This window comes from Geotrypetes seraphini, chromosome 2, assembly GCF_902459505.1.
Source record: "Geotrypetes seraphini chromosome 2, aGeoSer1.1, whole genome shotgun sequence".
NCBI classification, from domain to species: domain Eukaryota; kingdom Metazoa; phylum Chordata; class Amphibia; order Gymnophiona; family Dermophiidae; genus Geotrypetes; species Geotrypetes seraphini.
Window position 1 is genome coordinate 338,016,179 of NC_047085.1, and position 22,325 is coordinate 338,038,503.

A 22,325-nucleotide genomic window follows, 5' to 3' on the forward strand; every position below is an offset into this window, starting at 1 on the left:
TAGGTCCTTTTTTGTGTTATTAGTTAAAACAGCAGTCCTACTGGATAAAATGAGACCTGTTGCAAATAACTCGCATTAATTCATGCTAGCATCTTTTTGTAAATCTAGCCCAAATAATTTTCTTGTCACTTTGGTGATACATTAGCCACTGGTATAAAACTTGGCATTATTGAGCATACAATATGGGGCTCATAATCAAAAGAGAAAAACATCCAAAACCGGCCTAGGTTAGCACTTGGACAATCATAAAAGAAAGATGTCCAAGTGCCAATAATCGAAACAGGTGTTGGACGTGTTTACAAACAACCTAGGCCTTCCCAGTGCCGCTGAAAGACCAGAGCTAAACTTGGCGTTTCAAGAGGAGTGTCGAGGGCGGGATGTGGGCCGTGCTAGACTTAGTTGTACTGAATGTATAACTGAAAGTTTTACAACACAGCCTAGACGGAACTTGGAGTTTGTGACTTAGGCCAGTGTTTTTCAACCTTTTTACACCTATGGACCGGCAGAAATAAAATAATTATTCTGTGGACTGGCATCGGTCCGTGGACCAGCGGTTGAGGAACACTGGGCTAAGTCGTGGGCCAGACCCCGCCCATCTCTACCCAGTCTCCACCCCAGACCCCGCCCCCATAATAGTACTAATTGCACCTTGCACATCCCGTGCCTCATCTGGAATCCTTCCCTCTGATGTTGCAACGTCAGAGAGAAGGCTTCCGGTTCAGGCGCAGGATGCCCATAGGAGCCACTGCCCTGTGGCTTTGTGCACTGAATCAGTTAGGAAGAGGGAGCTGGCTCGAAGGTAACGCCGTATCGATCGTATCATGGACTGGTGGCTGAAGAACACTGTGTTGGGCCTGATGCACGTGCTGGCCCTGTGGACCGGCAGGAAATTTCTGTGGACCGGCAATGGTCCATGGACCGGTGGTTGAAGAACACTGACTTAGGCCATTTAAAACATGGTCTAAGGCACAAAAACCTATATAAAGTGACCAGATAAGCACTGCAAACACATAGTACAGACCCCCACACACTATCCCAGTGATCACTGACCCCCCCCATAAAAATTATAAGCACAACTTTAAATATCTGCCTCCAGAACATCAGCACCTGTCAGCCTGCCATAGGAAAGACTAGTAGAGCTGCACAGAGGCGGCTTAAGTCATCTTGGGGGTGGGTTAGGGACCCTTGGAGAGGAGGACCCAGGTCCATAAGCCACTGTAATCACTGCATTCATGGTGAAACATGTGCACTCCCCCAAAAAAACCCAAACCCTTTTGTAATGCCATATAAGTGGCTCCTGCAGCCATAAGGGCTATTGGGGTTGTAGACAGGTGGGTATAGTATGTTTTGGGGGTGTTTTGGGAGGCTCACCATGATCTATAAGGGAGCTGTAGGGCACCCTTTTTGTGAAGTTCACAGCAGTGTCCTTTAAGGTACCCCACTATTCAGGTGCCATGTCTGGATGTCCAGTCCATCACTTTGGACAAATATTTGGATGAAAATGTGTTATAAATATGGACGATTTAGCAGCTTGGACGATCAGATGGCTGGACGTATAGTTAGCTGATTTTCGAAGAAAAAATATCTATTTTGGGCGTATTTTTTTAAAATGTGTCCTAAGCTGTGTCTGACTTTGGACGACTTGCGACTTAGGTGAAAACGGACTTAGACGTTCCTTTCGATTATGCCCCTCCACAGCTTTAAGTCCTCATACCTTTTTGTTACTTTAATAAAAATGATTCTGGTTTGGTAATAATCCTTTTGGCTAATAACCCAGTTAGAGTCTTTGTATCAGCCAACTACATATTCCTCCCTCATCCTCTCTCACTGGTGTTAATGTTTGGTGGATTCCCTGAGTAGTTTATGAATTCCTGATATTCTTGGTCTTGGCTGGCAGGAAGAACTAGTATTGGAGTTCAGGTAAAATAGGGCAGGGTAAATTAACCAAACCCCTTAGGTACAGAGCTACATCTATTGAGTCATGTTAATACTGAGTTTTAGCCATTACATTTATATACACATTTCTAGATCTCAAATTCCAAAATCTATGATGACTTTTAAACTTGATCCTGTTAAACCCATGTTTTTCTCTGTGAAAAGAACCTTAGGGCCATATTTACTAAAGCTTAGTGCATCTTAAGTGATGTATGGCCTATAAGAATAAAATAGGCTGCTCAACACATAGCACACACTAAGATTTATTAAACATGGCCCTTATTTCTTGAAATGATTTATTAATTTTCACAATCTATAATCCCCAAACTACTAATATTTCAAGTACACACTCAAAATATCCAACAATGAAGATACTAAAGTTCAACAAGGGACAAAGAAATAGGGTCCTTTATTCTTTATGCCAATAAAGATTCCTTTTGTCTTTTAGGTTTTGTTTCCATTCAGGTGACCAGAGAAACAAAAGTCTGATTATTGCTGGAATAGTGTCACCCAAGTTTACACAGAAAATTACTGTAAATAGATATGGGGGGAAAAAAAATCAACACCCTGGAAGGGAGACACTTTTTCAAACCCTCCCAGTCCTTTTTTCTTCTTTAAGGGGAGGAAAAATTCCAAACTTGACTAAAGGTTAATAATAATTCATGTCCAGCTTACTATAACTCAATAACTATCAAAGTCTCTAACTCAAAATACTGCTTGCTGGCTTACAGGATCAGAGCCATTACATTCTCTATTGAAGACTTTATTGAATTTTACACTAAGCTTTAGCTGACTGAACAGGTCAAGGCATTGTGCCTCAGAGTTTTCTTTATTCTCAGAAACTCATAAAGCCTTCTCTAGGCTGTAGCTGCTGCTAGCTAAGAAACTTGACTCAGCACAGGGTCAGAGGACCTGACTTCCATGAAAAAAAAGGTCACATAGCTTTAAAACCTGTTCCTGAATGTCATTAACTTACATGCACTAGTTGTTCCTGTGTGTCAAATTCTCGGGAGCAGCTTTCCCAATGGCAGTTTGTCTCATACACCACTTCAGGCTCTTGTTTGCTTTCATCTTTGTCCCCTTCCTCTTTGACTAGAGTCATTCCTTCTGGCTGCTCCTGTAAAACAGAGGTGGTGGGAAGTGAATGTTAAATGGAGCAAAGGTAGAGGGCCTATGGAAAAAAAAAATCCACTTAATTAACTAAAGCTCAGAATGAGTTCTTGCTGAATGAAGAGGAAAACACAGCTTAAATTCTGATTTCCGTTTTATCTCTAAAGTATTGATTCCCAAGCTACTTCACAAGATGGTTTGTTATAGTCTACATATAATGTTTTTTTTTAGTTTTTATAAAGTATTGCGGTGTACAAATAATATAAATAAATAAAATAAAGATCCCATATTTCTATAACAAACAAAAATATTTATTTTTGAAGCAATCAGCCCATTTTACCCATCTTTTTTTTAAATGCTCAAGGGCCAGTTTTCAAAACCACTGTGCTGGTTCACTAAGTACTGTTCTTCAACCGCTGGTCCGCAGACTGGTGCCGGTCCGCAGAAAATTTCTGCCGGTACGTGCAGGGCCGGCGAGATCGAGTCAGTGGTTAAATTTCCTGCTAACTGCGGTAGTGTTGGAAGGCTGCTGTTCCGCCCAGCCTCGGGCGATCAAGACAGGCTGCCGATGTCGGGGCCTTCCCTCTGTGAGCCTCGCCTGTTCGGAAACAGAAAGTTGAAACAAAATAGGCGAGACTCAGAGAAGGAAGGTCCCGACGTCGGCAGCCTGTCTTGATCGCCGCCCCTGCCGAGTTGCTGAAGAGGGCCGCGGGGAAGGTGCAGGTAGAAGGGAGAGAGCTGCAGGCAGGTGCAAGTGGAGGGAGATGGTCAGTGTGCGCGGGAGCAAGATCCTGGGGAGCCTTCAACAGTGGCTGTCTCCCCTCCCAGCAGCTCTCGTACTTGCCAGGGCAGTGATTCACCGGCAACTTCCTCTTTCCTCAGAGGCGGCAACGGACCCAAGGCTGCCTAAGTAAATAAACTGCTGCAGGCAAGTACTGAGAGCTGCTGGAAGGGGAGGAAGCCACTGTTGGAGACTAGGAAGCTGCTGGATAAAGGGAGAGCTGCTACTGGACCTGGAGTGAGGTAGAAGGAGAGATGCTGCTGGGAGGGGAGGAGGGAAAGGGATGGGAAGAGAGTTAATGTTGGATAGGGGGAGGAGGGAAGGGAGAAGGAAAAAAGGAAGGAAACAGCTGGCAGGGAGATTACAGGAGGAGAAAGGGGGTCAGGGTGGAATGGAGAGATCAGATGAGGGAAAGGGGAGAGACAGAGGAATGAGAAAGTAGAGAGAGATTGATGCTTGGAAGGGGGTCAGCAGAGAAATGAGAGAGGGATAAAGATGCTAGATCTGGTGTAGGAGAGATAAAAATGAAGAAAGCAGTGAAGCTGGAATGAATGATGTAAAAAGGAGAGAGAAGGCACAAGCTGAGGAGAGGGGGCATAGAAAGAAGTCAGATACATATGGAAGTGGGAGAGGGCAGACAGTGGATGGAAGGGGCAGATGCTGGATTGAAGAGACAGGGCAGACGCTGGAAAGAAAAGAGTGAAAAGAAGATGAAAGCAGAAACCAGAGACAATAAAAGGTAGAAAAAAATCATTTTATTTCTATTTTGTCAATAGAATATATCAGATTTGAAATATATATCCTGCTAGAAACATAACTGGGGACTGCAAAGCCCAGACAGTGCTTCTCCAGCTGGCTTAGGGCTCTCTCTGACCAGGGGGCAATCCCCTAACACTATTCCTGTCATGTGTGACTGCAGTATTCTGTTAGCATGATATTTCTTTGTAGCATTCTGTAATAATTTTGCTTGTTCAGTTTTCCTGATAGTAGAGGGGATATATGTGAAGGGGAGGGGAAACAGGGGTTTTGTTGGTCCTTGCTCTGTATATTTATATTTATAAAATGACAATTGTACAGAATATTATTTCTTTTTATACTTTAATAAAATACGTTCAATATAAAATCATAACTGAGGCTTGTGCGGATGGGATCAGATGGTTTGCGGGGACCGAGCTTGCGGAGACGGGGCGGAAATGTGTTTTTTAAAATTTCAGTCTTAATAGTTTGCCGGTCCACAAAATAATTATTTTATTTCTACCAGTCCACGGGTATAAAAAGGTTGAAAAACACTGCTCTAAAGCATGCTAACCTGCGCTAGTATTAACATGGGCTATCGTGTGTTTTTTTCAGTGAATCAGTTTCACAGAAAATATTGATGCTAGAGGCAAATAGTGCATGTGGTGTGGTAATAGGATACCATATACAGAATTTAAGCCAAACACTATCTGTGTGCATAGCTAATTTGTGCATGCAGGTTAAATGTTTAATACAATACAATAGGTGCAGAAAAGCAGCAATTAGCATCTAAGGGCTAGATTCACAAACCTTTTTTCTGGGCTGATTACAGCAGGCCTGATGAATTCACAACACGAAGAAATTCAAATTAGGGTGATCGGAGGAACGTCCTCCTCCGATAGCACGGCTCGCAAGTGTACGATCCTGATGCATGCGCAGACCATCTGATTTCCCTGCAGATGGTCTGCGCGTGCATTTTGTTTCCGGATTTTTTTTTTTATTGCTGGCTTTTGTTTTTTACCCGAGCCAACTCTCCTCTTCCAAGCCCTGCTCTTGCCACCCAGACTCTCTTGCTCTCTGCCGCCTTCCCTGCAGTGCGAGTCCGTGGGTTTAAAGCGGGGCTGCACTGCGACGTGCAGCCCCGCTTTAAACCCACGGGATCGCACTACAGGGAAGGCAGATCTCCCCGGCTTTGGCCCAAACTTTAATTCTATGCAGCTCACCCAAAAAGTCATTTTTTTTTCCAGGAGCTGGGGGGGGGGGGGGGTACTTAAAATTCCTTCACAAATCAGTTTTAGAGGATGTGTTTTTGTGGAAGTTATGGTAGGTTTAACGAGAACCAGTGAAAAACGTGATAGTATGTGAAGGGGCGGAACTTCAATGTTTTTTTGTTTTTTTAACAAAATGGAGACACCTGCTATAGCAGTGGCTGCGTGTGAAATTAGACAGGCAGCTGACTTTCAGTTAAAGTTGGGCGGTAATGCTACTGGTGCTGCTGATCTCGAGAACTGAACGTAGAAGCTATACTATACTATACGGTTGTGAGGTAAGATTGTGAAAATTCTACCCACTCGGTTCAGTGGCAGGAGCGCTAGCCTTGGCGCTTTATTCCGGCAGCTTTTGGTTTCATCAGAGTGCAGGACCTGAGACCACCTCTGTTTGAACGGTCACCACCTCCTTCTTGGTGTGTTGCCTTCAGGATTCTTTGTCCTTAATTATATGCTGTTTGTATAACTGCGGTTATTAAATCTGATTTTGGGCAAAGTCATAATTAATTAATCCTGATGATTCTTCTGCAGTTTTGTGACAGGAAGCTGGGCATATTTTCCCATCGAGGGCTAAAGCTATCTTCTCCTAGTAAACAAGCTATTTTACTGGCAATGGCCCGTCCTAGTTCTAGTTTGAACAATTTTCGGGATACCTTTGCCACAGCCAAACATATTCCCATAGTAACAGAGGCTAGCATGAGTGCTGAGAGTGGAGTACCCACCTTCCAAGGAGGTGATGGCTAGTGGAGAAAGTGGCAAGCTCAGCGCTTGGTAACACCAGAGGCATTTGCACGGAGCCCTTCTGTATGTGGGAGTTCTATCACTATCGCCATTACAGAGTGTGAGTCCAGGCTAAGCAAGCAGGGTCGCCATGTGATGGTTAACACTCAGAATATTGATGAACTACAGAGGCTGGTGGGCTCCATGAACCTGCTAGAGATCCATGGTAGCTTGTTCAAAACACAATGCACCAACTGTGGGAGTGTGGCTGAAAATTATAACAGTCCCATCTGTCCTGCTTTGGTGGGGAAAGGTGCTCCAGATCTTAAAGAACAGGATGCCATTATCCCTGTTGAACAGCTTCCTTGCTGTCATCAAAAGAACTGCATTGGTCTCCTCTGTCCTCATGCTGTGTAGTTTGGAGAGACTCTGGATTTTAATATTCTTACTGAAGTTGAGAAGGAACTTGATCTCTGCGACCTGTGCTTGGTGGTTGGAACCTCTTCAGTGGTTTATCCTGCTGCCATGTTTGCTCCTCAAGTAGCTGCTGGAGGAGTGCCAGTGACAGAATTCAACATGGAAACTATCCTTGCCACCGCCAGCTTCAGTTTTCACTTCCTGGGCCCTGTGGCACAACCTTACCTCCAGTACTTGTCTGACACAAAAGGGAAATAATTTATTGAAACCCAGTGATTTTGTTTTTATTCTATTGATTTTTATTATTATCATATGATTAATGGGGTTATGATTTGTGATCCCTTCTTATTAGTTTATTGTTTTTTAAAGTTTCCATCTTGTTATATAATTAGCTAATGATACTGATAGTAAGTTTCTTATAGATGTTAAAAACTGTCTTGTTATTCTATTGAAGGAATATTGTTCTTTATGAATTTACTAAATATCGTATTTGGTTATATTCCTGGTAATATTAATAGGCAGTTGTGCTGGGAGAGAACACGCTGGAAACGAAAAAAAGGTAGAGTCTCTATGGGTCAAAATTCGAGGAACAAATGGAATGGAAATGAAGATCGGCATCTACTACCGATCTCCAGGGCAGTCCGAAGAAATTGATGGAGAAATGACGGACGAGATTAAACGCAACTGCAAGGGAGGCAACACAGTTATCATGGGTGACTTCAATTATCCAGACTGGAACCTAGGCATCTCTGGCTGCAGTAGGGAGACCAAGTTCCTGGATGCTGTTGGCGATTGCTTCCTGGAACAGCTTGTCAAGGAAACTACGAGAGGAAATGCAATTCTGGACTTAATTCTAAATGGACTACGAGGACCAGCGCAAGGTGTAGAAGTAGACGGGACGCTGGGAAGCAGTGATCACAATATGATCTACTTCAACCTGGACACAGGGGCAAAACATTGATCCAGAACGATGGCCACTGAAGACCCGTTTAGTAATTTCAAATTTACACCCAGCAGCGTCTACTGCGAGTTGTCAAAAATCAAGGTCAACAAGGCAATGGGGCCAGACAACCTACACCCTAGGGTACTCAGGGAGTTGGGTGATGTCTTGGCGGAACCACTATCCGCGCTCTTCAATCTCTCCCTTAGTACAGGTAACGTCCCGATGGCCTGGAAGACGGCTAATGTCATTCCACTACACAAGAAAGGCTCCAGGATAGAGATAGCAAACTACAGACCAGTGAGTCTCACTTCAATAGTGAGCAAACTAATGGAAACCCTAATCAAACGCCAATTGGATAGGATCATGGATGAGGAGAATCTACAGGATCCCCGCCAACATGGATTCACTAAGGGGAGATCCTGCCAATCCAATCTGATCAGCTTCTTTGACTGGGTGACGAGGAAGCTGGATGTTGGTGAGTCCCTGGACATCGTCTATCTGGATTTCAGCAAAGCATTTGATAGCGTGCCATACCGCAGGTTGCTGAGCAAGATGAGTTCTTTAGGTTTGGGCGACACATTAACCAAATGGGTTGGGAACTGGCTTGGGGGTAGGCTTCAGAGGGTGATGGTGAATGGCACCCCCTCCGAAATGTCGGAGGTGATAAGTGGAGTGCCACAAGGCTCCGTCCTGGGCCCGATCTTGTTCAACATCTATATAAGAGACTTGACAGAAGGGCTCCGAGGTAGAATAACATTATTCGCCGATGATGCCAAACTGAGCAATGTGGTGAGCAAAAGCACAGACAAAAAAGCAATGGCAGACGATATGGTGCATGACTTACTTCTGCTGGAGCACTGGTCTAGGTCCTGGCAACTCAGCTTCAATGCCAAAAAATGCTAAGTCATGCACCTGGGAAACCAAAATCCATGCAAGATTTACACCCTAAATGGCGAGATTCTGACAAGAACTGAAGCAGAAAGAGACTTAGGGGCGATTGTCAGGGAAGACATGAAGTCTGCAAACCAAGTGGAGCAAGCTTCATCCAAAGCAAGGCAAATCATAGGTTGCATACGCAGGAGTTTCGTCAGCCGTAAACCTGAAGTCATTATGCCACTGTATAGATCCATGGTGAGACCGCACCTGGAGTACTGTGTGCAATTCTGGAGGCCGCATTACCGCAAGGATGTGCTGAGACTGGAATCGGTCCAGAGAATGGCCACCAGGATGATCTCGGGACTCAAAGAGCTCCCGTACGAGGAGCGGTTAGGGAAATTGCAGCTCTACTCACTCGAGGAGCGTCGAGAGAGGGGAGATATGATCGAGACATTCAAGTATCTCACGGGCCGCATCGAGGTGGAAGAAGACATCTTCTTCTTCAAGGGTCTCGCGGCAACAAGGGGGCATCCGTGGAAAATCAGGGGCGGGAAACTGCACAGTGACACTAGGAAGTTCTTCTTCACTGAAAGGGTGGTTGATCGCTGGAATAGTCTTCCACTTCAGGTTATTGAGGCCAGCAGTGTGCCAGATTTTAAGGCCAGATGGGATAGACATGTGGGATCTATACGCAAAGATAGATAGGGAGGGTCACTGGAGTGGGCAGACTTGATGGGCCGTGGCCCTTATCTGCCGTCTATTTCTATGTTTCTAAAGGGATGAGATTCATGGTGGGGAAGAAAATTAAGAAGCGGATAAGCACTGTAAAAACGCTAGAGCAAGCATGGTCCCTTTTTAAGGACACAGTCACCGAGGCGCAAAATTTATATATACCACGTATCAACAAGGGATCCAAGAGGAAAAAGAACAAGGAACCGGCGTGGCTCGTTGTAGCAGTGCAGGAAGCGATTAGAGACAAAAAGACTTCGTTTAAGAAACGGAAAAGGTCAAAAACGGATGAAAACAGTAAAAAGCACAAACAACATCAAAGCAGGTGCCATAAGGTGGTAAGAGGGGCCAAAAGAGACTACGAGGAAAAAATAGCCAAGGAGGCAAAAAACTTCAAGCCGTTCTTTCACTATATTAAGGGGAAACGACCTGCGAAGGAAGTAGTGGGGCCGTTGGATGACCATGGAATACAAGGAGTACTAAAGGAGGACAATTATCGCCGACAAACTGAACACATTTTTTGCGTTTGTATTTACTGAAGAGGATATACACAACATACCGGAAGCCGACAGGCTATATGCAGGAAAAGAAGATTGGAAACTGACTGGGTTGACGGTCAGTCTAGAAGAGGTATGCAGGCAGATTGATAGGCTTAAAAACGATAAATCCCCGGGACCGGATGGCATCCATCCGAGGGTAATCAAGGAACTGAAAGGGGCTATAGCTGAACTGCTTCAACTAATAGCCAATCTGTTGATCTAATCAGGAAGGATTCCAGAAGACTGGAAAGTGGCAAATGTTATGCTGATCTTCAAGAAAGGTTCGAGGGGAGATCCGGGAAAGTACAGACCGGTGAGTCTGATCTCGGTACCAGGAAAGATGGTAGAGGCACTGATAAAGGACCGCATCATTGATCACCTTGATGGACACAATCTGATGAGGACTAACCAGCATGGCTTCAGCAAAGGAAGATCTTGCTTGATGAACTTGCTGCACTTCTTCAAGGGAGTAAACAAGCAGATAGACAAGAGTAACCTGGTCAACATTGTATATCTGGATTTTCAGAAGGCATTTGACAGGTTCCGCATAAACGATTACTTTGAAAAATTGCAAAACATGGTATCGAGGGTGAAATACTCACGTGGATTAAAAACAGGCTGATGGATAAGAAATAGAGAGTGGGGGTAAATGGACAATATTCGGACTGGAAAAGCGTTACGAGTGGAGTGCTGCAGGGCTCAGTGCTTGGACCCGTGCTCTTCAACATATTTATAAATGACCTGGAAATTGGCACAACAAGTGAGTGATTAAATTTGCAGACGATACGAAGTTATTCAGAGTAGAGAAGACGCAGGAGGATTGCGAAGACCTGCAACGTGACATAAACACATTCGAGAAATGGGCCGTGACATGGCAAATGAGGTTTAAAGTGCATAAGATTTTCTATGCAAGATTACTAACATTTCGTTCACTGACTCCTCTGAAGTTTGGATGGTTACGCTAGACGTTCACTCTCTTTACACTGTCATTCTTTAGGAGGAGGCTCTGACAGTGATTTCTAAATTTTGGATCCAACGTCCCTCTCCTAACATGAATACCCACTGATTTTCTGGTTGACTTTGATGCGGTACATTGATGATATCTTTTTCTTTTGGATGGGCAACCATGTTTGCTTTCTTTTGTTGACTGGCTTAACAACTGCCACCCCAAGATAAAATTCTCTTACAATGCAGTACCACACACATCACATTTTTAGATGTGGAAATTATGAGGGATCAAAATATTCTTTCTACGTCTGTTCATCGCAAGCCAACTGACAGAAACAACACATTACATTCTGAAAGTTTTCACCCCTTCACCTTAAACAGAGTTTGCCTTTTTCTCTGTTCCTCCGGTACAGGAGAATCTGTTCCTCGCGGGATGAATTCATTGTACAGTCTAAGATACTGTCTAAACACTTTTTGGACAGGGGATTCCCAAATCAGTCATACGTAAAGCATATAAACGAGCATTGTATGCCAATCGGGATTATCTGCTTTTGGATTCTACCCAAAAGGTTGAGCACAGTACCATCATGTATATAAGATCATAAGAACATAAGAAATGCCTGCACCGGATCAGACCTGGGGTCCATCCAGTCCGGTGATCCGCACACGCGGAGGCTCAGCCAGGCGTTATACTACCAAGGTGCCTCAAATAACAAGAAGTATTCAGAAGCATTGGTCTTTGGTGAGAATGTTACCTGCCTTCTCTCAATACGCACTCAGGTTTGCTTACAAGAGAACTCAGAACTTGAAACAAATTCTCAGTCCGGCGGTTCCTCATTCCAACATTAGAAACTCAGGAGCACGTGGTCCCTGTGGGAGATGCAGCAATTGTGATATTATGCTTAGCTGCAGTGAGTTTGTTAATCCTGGTGATGGGAAACGCTACCAACTTAAGGTTCATACCTCTTGTGAATCTGATCATGTGATCTACTGTATTGTTTGCCCCTGCAGACTTATTTTGTGGGACAAACTTCACGTCCTCTGAGACTACGCCTAAAGGAACACAGAAGTGATTTAAAGAGAGGACTAGCCTCAGCTCCGATGGTTCAACATTGTGATACTCACAAGCATGATTTTTTTCAGCTACGCTGTTTGGCACTTGATCAGATTCCTATTCATCCTAGGGACGGCAAAAGAAGCCTTCAACTCCAGCACAGGGAGCAATTTTGGATTTTTCAGCTCCAGGCTGTGCAGCCCCATGGATTAAATACAAGCATCGATCGGTTCTATTTTTACTGATTACCATCAGCATTTCTATAGTTAATCATGCCATCATTTCAGTTTTATTTTGTCTGCAGTATTTTTCTAGTATGCCTTCTTTGTGTATCAGCTGTTTTTAGCTCATGTGATTTCAATCATTCTGTTTTGTGAATGAACTGACATGGTCTGCCCGGATTGGCTGGTTCATGTTCAGCTGACCTGTCACGTGATCTTTTTCCTGACAGGGCTGGACATGATTATAAACCCCACAACAGTGCTTTGAAAGTTGTGGTTGAAAGCAGCAGTTAGGATCTGTGTACTCTAAGTAGTTGAATGAGCTTTTGCTCTTTTTCAACTTTCAGCAGGTGAAATTGCTCACCTGCTGAAAGTTATAGGATAGCCTGGATTTGGTGCTAAGGCCTTCTTTTCCTCTTACTTTTACTTACTTGCCTCACAAAAAGGTTTGTCGCCCTTATAATCGCCTCTTTCAGTTTTGCCCACCACATTTCCTCTCCTTCCAGAGTTTCCTATCCAGACTTTCCCATCCAGACAACAATTATTTGATGTAAACCCCCCCTTTAAATGATATTGCAGTAATCCAACTTTGAAATAACCAATGCGTAAATCAATAATTCGCAACAAGTTTTATCTATATAAGGACGTATCAATCGAATTTCATGTAATAATTCAAAACAAGATCTAATGACAAAAGTTAATTGCAAGTTAAATGATAAAGAAACATCTAATCGGATTCCCAAATATCTCATGTTATTCAATAAAGTGATTGGTTGACCACGCGAAAAGGGAGCAATTGTAGATTTTTTTGAGGGTTCAGAGCAAGTTTACAATCATGTCTAAACATGGTTGTAAAGATGCTAAATCAAGATTGTTTTTAATAAGGATTTACTGAATAAAAGAAGGCCCAAGAACATTGTGTTTCCACTGTTTTTTGTTTGGAATTGCTCTTCTTTTCCTGTGGAAATTTGGGTCTTCTCTCTTTGTTGCGATTTTGATGTAAAGGTGCTAAATTAAGATTGTTCAATCTTTGTGGAACTACTAATAAAATGTCATCTGCATAGAAATAGCTCTTAATTTGAAATTCTTGGATCCTTGATGCCAAAGGACTCAAGAAGATATTAAATAACATTGGATAAAATACCAAACCCTGTGATACACCACAAGAAAGTTTGTTAAAATGAAAAATAGAAGATGAGAATGATACTCTAAACATTCTATCGGTAAAGAAGGATTCAAACCTTTGGAAAACAGTCCCTGATAGGCCTAAAGATTCTAGTTGAGATAATAACAGAAAATGGCTTATTAAATCAAAGGCTGTAGTAAAATCCAATGATATTAACAGCACTGCTTTACCCTGATCTAAAGAAGTGTAACAATCATTCATTAAGGATGCTAATATTTGCTCTGTTAAGTGAAATTTCCTAAAACCAGATTGAAAAGGATGTGCTAGTTTTCAACCCCACAGACATATTTTACTTTTTTTTTTTTTTTCAAATGGATGTTGTGACAGTTCAGAGTAGACCATAGTCAGCCCTAACACACAAGAGAGCAGTGAAGCAGTGCTTCCACGCCATAAGAAGAAGCAATCTTATATCAGAAAGCCGTTCAAGCTAATTTGAGCCTAGGCAGAGCCCTGTTAGGAGAGAGGAGGAAAATCTCCTGAGTGACCACCTGAGGAGCCAGAGGGAGCTGAAGCCTGCTTTCCCTTCAGCTAGGTTTGGGTGTGGTCCTAACAAACTTAAGCCTAGCTTGCAGAAACTAACCAGAGCAGTAAGGAGCAGTGGCTAAAAAGAACTATCCAGCCTAAGCAGCAGATCCAGGAAGAGGACCCCATGGAATGGCAGGGTCCTGAAGAACCTCAGACTCCAGAGCCATGCCTAGGAGCTGAAAGCATGGCCACTGCCAGAGCCAGTTCCTACCTTCACAGAGGAAATGGAGATAAACCTCTGCACAGTGAGCAAGTAACCATTTTTGAGGGGTTTTTTTTTTCTCTCTTTTGCATTTTGAGAAAGACTGAGTGCATCTATGTCCTTTTCTCTAGTAATTTAGAACAACCTCTATGATAGCAGATTCTGTTCTAAAATGCTAGTGAGACTTGAGACCTCTCAATTGCAAGTTCTACATCATGTCTAAACTGGAGCTTCCAGATCATATGAGCTTTGATTTCATTTTATAACTGGCCTTTTGAGTTTAATTGACAACAGGCTAAGATAGAGAGGATGCCTCAAAGATATGCTAAAGACATTGCCCTTGCCAGAAAGATGATACGCTGATTAATGGAACCTTAGTGCACTACCTGCATGCCTCCTGCACCAGGGCTGGGAAGATCTTCATCTGGTTTTATCTTGGAACGCTTGTTAAGCATCGGATCACCAGTGCTGCTCACTGCAGACTCACTTGTGGGCTTATTCTGCTGTAGAGGTGTTTGATTTTTTGAAACAAAATTATGCAGTGGTAAGCATGTATGAAAACAAAGATATCTACCAATTGTTAATTAACTATATTAAAGGACAAGAATATCAAGTCATAAAATCAGCCGCACAATTAAAAGTTTACAAAAATCAAAGTGAACATTCCAATAAAATTCACTATAGTTTATTTAAGCTTAGTGGCCAAGACCATTGCCAAGTTATTTTCTCACGTTAGTCATTATCACTATTTTCAATCATCATGGGTTAAAAAAAAAAAAAAAAAAAGAATTTATTTGTATTAATGGCCATTGGTATCTTCTGCTATAATCAGAATGATTATCCAAAGTCACCATTACATTTATAATGTATAATATCAGCAGCACACAGGTACAAGGCTCTGAATGGTGTTCCTATTTAAAACATGAACATTGTGATTCAAATTTGTAAGTGCTAGTAAACCCACCTGAGCAAAACAGAAGCTACTCTGACAAAACATATTACAAAATTAGAAATGCTTAACGTTTGTACTTTAGGTAATTATGGGGAAAGACAGCGTGTCTGAGGAATGTCATTCAGCGCATAGGGCCTGATTCTGTATAAGACGCCCGGTCTCAACAGCTGCCTAAGCAGCTTTTGAGAATCACACATGGGCATCCTATACAGAATCACCACCCTGATTCTCTAACAGACGCTGTTTAGAGAATCGCGTTGCCACTGAGCTGATCGCGGCAAGGGAATCTCCCTGACACGATCAGCTGAGAAAGCAATGGCAGGGAGCCCCCAAACCCCACCGCAAGTTGGCCAGCAGGAGAGATGCCCACTCCTTCCTGTTGTCACCCCCCCCCAAAACACACATTGTCCGCGACAGAAGGGATGTCCAATCCCTCCTACCGCAAATCCCTAAACAATCTCCGGCAGGAGGGTCGCCCAATCCCTCCTACTGGAAGCCCCCCAAACATCCTCTGAACCCCCATCCCCCAAAGTCCATCCAGACCCCCCCACCAACATAACCTTAACAGGTAGGCTGTCCGGAGGGATGCCTACTCCCTCCGGCTGGCAGGGTCGCCTCTTCAGAATGAAGGGCCTTCCCTTTCCCAGTGCACCAGGAAGAGGCCTAAGGTCCTGATTGGCCCAAGTGCCTATGGCCTCTCCCATAAGAGACGCTTTAGGCACCTGGGCCAACCAGTCTTAGGCCTCTTTCGCAGTGCAATCTGGAATGCATTGGGATTGGCTTAAGACTCCAATTGGCCAGATATCTAAAGCCCTCCCATGGGAGGGGCTTTAGGGATCTGGCCAATCAGAGTATTAGGCGATGCCCAGTGCATCACACAATACACTGGGAAGGAGGCCTAAGACTCCGGTCAGCCCAGGTGTCTAAAGCCCCTACTATGGGTCAATCAGGCTCATCCCCAGTGCATCCCAGGATGTACCAGGAGGGGGAAGGCTCACCATTCTGAAGAGGCTGGCCTGCTAGCCAGAGGGAGTAGGCATCCCTCTGGCCGGCCTACCTGGTAAAGGGGAGTCTGGGGGGGGGCGGGTTGGGAGGGTACTAGGAGGAGGGAATGGGCATCCCTCCTGCCAGGGATTTTGGGGGGCAGGAGGGAGTCAGCATCTCTCCTGCTGGGAATGTTTGGGGGGGTTACCGGCAGGAGGGAGTGGACATCCCTCCTGCCAGGGATTGTTTTACAGTTTGCGGCAGGAGGGATTGGGCATCCCGCATGCCATCTGACTTGCGGTGGGGCTCGGGGGTTCCCTACCGCGGTCACTAACAGGGAGATTTCCTTGCCGCGATCAGTTCAGCAGCTGCATCTAATTGAAATGTAGGCTGCATTTCAATGGCCTACATTTCAGGTGCCTTTTTCGCAGCTCTAGAGAGATGCCTTGGGGTGCTTAAGCTCACCTAAGTCCACTTCTGGGCAAAACCATGCCCACGCCCAGACTTGGGTAAGCTTAAGCATCCTTATGCATCTCCCTCAACTGCGACAGATGTCTACAGTGTAGGAGGCCTGCCTTGGTTTGTTTTTTTTAGAAAACGTGTGTCCCGATTGGCTGGTTAGACAGCGGTAGGATACCTACCACCTTCTACAATTGGGACACCATTTATAGAATATGGCCCTTATTGTATTTAAAACTATAGGCCAAATGCTGCTTATATAGCTCAGGAATGTTTCACCATAAATCATGAAAAGCCATTTCAACAAAGCTCATATCACGTGCATTCAGTTTTGTTCATCTTCACACCTCTATTCTATATCTGCATAACATTGTGTGACCCAGAAAAAAAAAAATCAGCACTAAAGTTAGAAAACACATCATGAGATTAAGAACATTCTTACCAGTTCCAAAGAATAGCTCCTTTGATATGTCAAATCTGCAAAAAGTGTTAGCCAATTTTTTTAACCTTAAATTTTACAAAACTGCAGAAGCGTTTTTTTAAGCGCAGGCCAGCGCGCTGAATGCTCTGCGCTGCTCCCGATGCTCATAAGAACTCTATGAGTGCCTGGAGCTGCAAAGAGCATTCAGCGTGCCAGCCAGTGTTAAAAGCCACTTTTGCAGTTTAGTAAAAGGAGGGGGTGGGAGGGGAGTGATTGATTTTAAACTTCACAATGTGTTTCTGAGAATCTCATATTGTGGATGTTTTCTTCTTAGTGCTTACCTGTGAAGACTCAGAAGGACCAGAACTGACTTGTACGGGGGTCAGCACACTGGGAATGCCTGGGATAGGCCTCTGGGTAGGAAATGTTGGAGCTGGATGGATGAGTGGTGGACTATGTCCAAAAGCTGAACTTATGCTTTGTTGTCGACTTATAATTTGCTGGTGCATTTGCTGAAGAGATACAGGTGTAGGAGGATATGTGAAACTCACAGTGGGACTGTTTTAGGAGAAAAGAAGACAAACAGGGAATGCAATAATTGTATAGCACTGAAAGTATAATGAAACATAATTACCTAGCAGAGAACATTTAAAAAGATAAAATTCAAAAGCTCTAATATGCCAAACAGAATGTCAAGTGCTGCTAAATCCCATGTGATGTTGCAGAAATTGTTGATAAAAAAAATGCTGCTACATCCCACCTTTGCACAAATTGTTGAAAGGAGGAACACACAAATTCACTATTTATTCTGAAAAACATCCGAAACACTGCATAAACAATAATGTTTTAGAGATCTGAAATAAAACAGAACACAGTTTCAATAATATCAATTTACTGCAACAGTAAACTGGTTATAAAAGGAGGAAAGGTGACCAGAGATTTTATAGGATTTTTATTGGCAATTGTAGTTTCTCTATGTTATCTTGTATGTGAAGCGATTCCTTTAATCTTGGCTCAGACTAAGCTCTTTCATATGTCTCCAGATCTTATTACAAGAGGAGAGAAAATCAATTGGTTAAATGTGTTTTGAACACCATGCTTGTCATATCACTCATTTATTTGTAAAGATGGAAAGCCCAGTTCATCCAGAATGTCACCTAAAGAATTTCCATCAGTGCTGTTTGGTTAAAGAAACTGATGGATTAACCTCTCCCCTTTGAAATTGGTGATCAATGAGTTTAATGTGGAAATATTCCAATGGGAGAGAACTTCTCTCTGTTGCAGTTAAACAACATTAAGTGTCTATTAAAGTCCATTATACATGTCATCGCTTCATTATTCTAACTCATTCTTTAGGCTCCAGCCAGTTCTCAAATTGCACTATGGTCTAAAGACATCTCTTGCCCACAAACCTGTGCCAAAAAAACAGTTTTGTGCCATCTAGTACCAAATAAATAAATAATTGGAAATGAAATCCTCTTACAGGAAAGAAAATACCATCAAGTAAAAGAGCATCAGTCTCTATGTTCAAGTGGCCAGGTCAGTGTACAAAGTTAAACAGTGGGAAAAAATTCAGAGGCACTATTTAACTAGAGCTGTAGAATACATATCTGACCAGTGACCATGCCGGTGCCTATCCATTTAAAGTTATTTTGCATTTAAAGCTATTTTGCATAAATTATCAGTTTAATGGATGAATACTGCCACTAATTTTGAGGATAATTCTTAAAAGGTTGCATAAAGTTAGGCACAAAGGCCCTGATTGTGTAAAAGACACCTAAAGTTAGATGCCTAACAATTATTTAATAAGCTTAATTTGCACCCATAATTAGCAATCAGTACCTTATAATTAGCTTAAATTAAAATTAATTGGGTGGTAGGTGCCTATTGCTTTTGGGTACACGCCTACTAGAAAGTAGGTGTGGTTAAACATAGAAACATGATGGCAGATAAAGGCCAAATGGCCCATCTAATCTGCCCATCCATACTAACCATTATTTCTTTCTCTCTCTGAGAGATCCCACATGCCTATCCCAGGCCCTTTTGAATTAAGACAGTTTCTGTCTCCACCACCTCTTCTGGGAGACTGTTCCATGCATCTACTACCCTTTCTGTAAAAAAGTATATCCTTAGATTACTCATGAGCCTTTCACCTCTTAACTTCATCCTATGCCCTCTCATTGCAGTTTCCTTTCAAATTAAAGATTCGACTCATAAGCATTTACATTACGTAAGTATTTAAGTGTCTCTATCATATTTCTCCTCTCCCACCTTTCCTCCAAAGTATACAGATTGAGATATTTAGGTCTGTCCCCATAAGGCTTATGATGAAGACCACATACCATTTTAGTAGCCTTCCTCCGGACCGACTCCATCCTTTTTTTTTTTTTTTTTGAAGGTGCGGCCTCCAGAATTGTACACAATACTCTAAATGAGGTCTCACCAAAGTCTTATACAAGGGCATCAATACCTCCTTTTTCCTACTAGCCATACCTCTCCCTATGCAACCTAGCATCCTTCTAGCTTTTGCCGTCACTTTTTCAAACTCTTTGGCCACCTTAAGATCATCACATACAATCACACCCAAGTTCCGCTTTTCTGTTGTGCACATGAGCTCTTCACTCCCTAATCTGTACCATTCACATCGGGTTTTTGCAGCCCAAATGACCTTGCATTTCTTAGCATTAAATTTTAGCTGCCAAATTTCAGACCATTCTTCAAGCTTCGCCAGGTCTTTCTTCATGTTATTCACACCATCCAGCATGTCTGCTCTAGTGCAGGTTTTGGTATCATCCGCAAAGAGGCAAATCTTACCCGACACCCCTTCAGCAATATCGTTTATAAAAATGTTAAAAAGAACAGGCCCAAGAACAGAACCTTGAGGCGGACCACTGATAACATCCCTTTCCTCAGAGCGATCTCCATTGATCACTACTCTCTATCGCTTTCCACTCAACCAGTTCTTGACTCAGCCCGTCACTTTGGGACCCAACCCGAGGGCCCTCCGTTTATTTATTAGACGTCTGTGTAACACTGTCAAAGGCTTCAAATGCTAAAATCTAAATACACCGCATCTAGCTCACATCCTCTATCCAATTCTCTGGTCACTCAGTCAAAAAAACTGATCAGGGTGGATCATGGGCAGATTTTGGACGTGTTTTGCATGTTAAGTGCCTAAAATTGACTTAGGTGCTAGTATTTAGGCCATGGAAACCATGGCATCAATGGGGGGTGCCTAAGGTTCAAGCACCTACCAGCACCCACATCCATTTTATGTGCCACTAGGTGTGAGTCTATAAACGGCGCCTAACTGAATATTGACTGGCGCTATATGCCATGTCCCTTGCTGCCTATGTCTTAGGTACTATTTATAGAATTGGGACCAAATTCTATAACAGCAGTTGTGTGAGCAAACTGCATTATAGAATATTACAATAAGTCCACACTTACATGCCTACCTTTAGGGGTGAGCACTTACACTAGCTCAATGGCTGAAATAAATGATCATCACCTAACTGTTATTCAGAAAACAAACACAGATCACCTCATGAGATATCCTACCCACAATCAATTGCCATCAGTCAAAAAACAAGGGGGTATTACGGATAATTTATACAGTGTTTTTGGAAATACAATGCACATTGGTGTCAAAATTTTATTTATAACTTAATATATCATTTATGCTCCCACTATATTTTATACCATTCATATTTATCAACAAACTCACCCACATGAGAAATAAATTAGGAGGTTGAAGTATCATATAGATGCTCTATTCTCAGTACAGGGACTTCTTCTAACATAGATGTTATTTCAAGTCCTCATCCTGGATACTAATATAATCATTTACTTCAAAACCTCCTTCCTCCCCTTTAATTTATCCGTTTTATTATATTTGATATAGTGTTCCCCCGGTTGTTGGTCCCGGTCATTCACGGACCAACATATTTGCGGACCGCGAACCGCCAACAAGGAGAAGGCAGCGGGAGAGGAAGGAGAGAGCAGCCAGAGCGCTGCGAGTGCAGGAAATCACTCGCGGTTCGATCCGACCGCCTCTTCCTGCACGAAGTCGGGCCTTAACCAATCAGGAGCTGCTTTGACACGCAGCTCCTGATTGGATAAGGCCTGACCGTGCAGGAAGAGGCGGTCGAAGCGAACCGTGAGTGATTTCCTGCACTTGTTGTGCTCCGGCTGCTCTCCTGCTGCCCTCTCCCACTACCCTCTTCAGGCTCCCCCATGAAAAACCGTATTTGCGTTTTTTTGAGATTCACGGGGGTTCCTGGAACGGAACCCCTGTGAATCTCGGGGGAGCACTGTATACCTATCTTTGGGTTCAAATTTTACTATTTATCAATATCAATGGTTTTATTATTGTATCTAAAACTACAATTAATTAATCAAAACAATTAAAAAACCACTAGTTAGCAAACACTAGTGGTTGAAGAAGAACAACACTTATCTTTGTAGCTTTATTGCTAATGCCAACATTGTTTTTTGATTCATCACCTAACTGTTGGCAGGCATGTAAAATGCAGGTATTCTATAAATCATGTGTGCAATTGTCTGACACCCCCCTCCTCCAGACCCACCCATGCCACTCCCTGGTCCAGGCTTCCTTGGAAGCTGTGTGTTCTGGAACGTTAGCAGACAATTTATAGAATTTTAAGAAATTTCAGGTTAATTGGGAGCCATTAACAAGATACTGTAAAGATTGAAATTACTGCATAGAATAAATATTATTTTTTTCCCTTTTGTTCATACACGTCTAGGGTGGGGTGGGGGTGGGTGGGAATATTTTATGATTTCTTTTGCTTATGAATAACTGTTGGGTATAAGGGAGGGGGGATATTTGATGCGAGTTAGAATTTGATGATGTTAAAGTATAAATGATCCTGTCAACTTCTCCCAGAGAAATGGTGAAAAGATATTTTATGGAAATTTTGGAAATTCCCGAAAATTCCTTACCTCCTTTTACAAGAGTGTATTACTTACCTGCTAAGCCCCAATTCAAAGAAGAAAACATGGAGGAACCCCGGGAGAGGTCATTGGACATTTCAGCAATATTGGAACAATCAGATAGAGAGTTGGCGGTTCCGGCTACTCTCTTGTTGTCTGTGGCTTTGGCTCCAGACAAAGATTGGATATTAAAACTTTTCTTTAAAAATAGGTCTAAAGACTTCCTGGGGCAACATATTCAGATTTTCCCTGATGTCTCTAGAGAGACTCAAAAAAGAAGGAAAGAATTTTTAATTTTAAAATCTGGAGTGACTCAAATAGGGGGTAGTTTTTTCTTGAGATATCCATGTAAATGTGTAGTTAG

At 42.9% G+C, this 22,325-nt stretch overlaps 1 protein-coding gene and 1 pseudogene across 3 annotated transcripts in view; one reads left to right on the forward strand and one right to left on the reverse strand.

Moving 5' to 3' along the window:
• GLI3 (GLI family zinc finger 3) overlaps positions 1 to 22,325 on the reverse strand; it is a 560,226-nt gene that overhangs the window by 98,286 nt on the left and 439,615 nt on the right. For 2 of the 3 annotated variants that reach the window (XM_033930274.1, XM_033930273.1), the window contains 3 exons: positions 17,347 to 17,563; positions 14,576 to 14,692; positions 2,912 to 3,052 (listed from right to left, as the gene is read on the reverse strand). In XM_033930274.1, the coding sequence (XP_033786165.1) occupies positions 2,912 to 3,052; positions 14,576 to 14,692; positions 17,347 to 17,563 (475 nt within the window). The remainder of the gene's footprint in view (positions 1 to 2,911; positions 3,053 to 14,575; positions 14,693 to 17,346; positions 17,564 to 22,325) is intronic. The other variant, XM_033930275.1, reaches the window with a different exon arrangement.
• LOC117355822 lies at positions 6,442 to 7,232 on the forward strand (annotated as a pseudogene).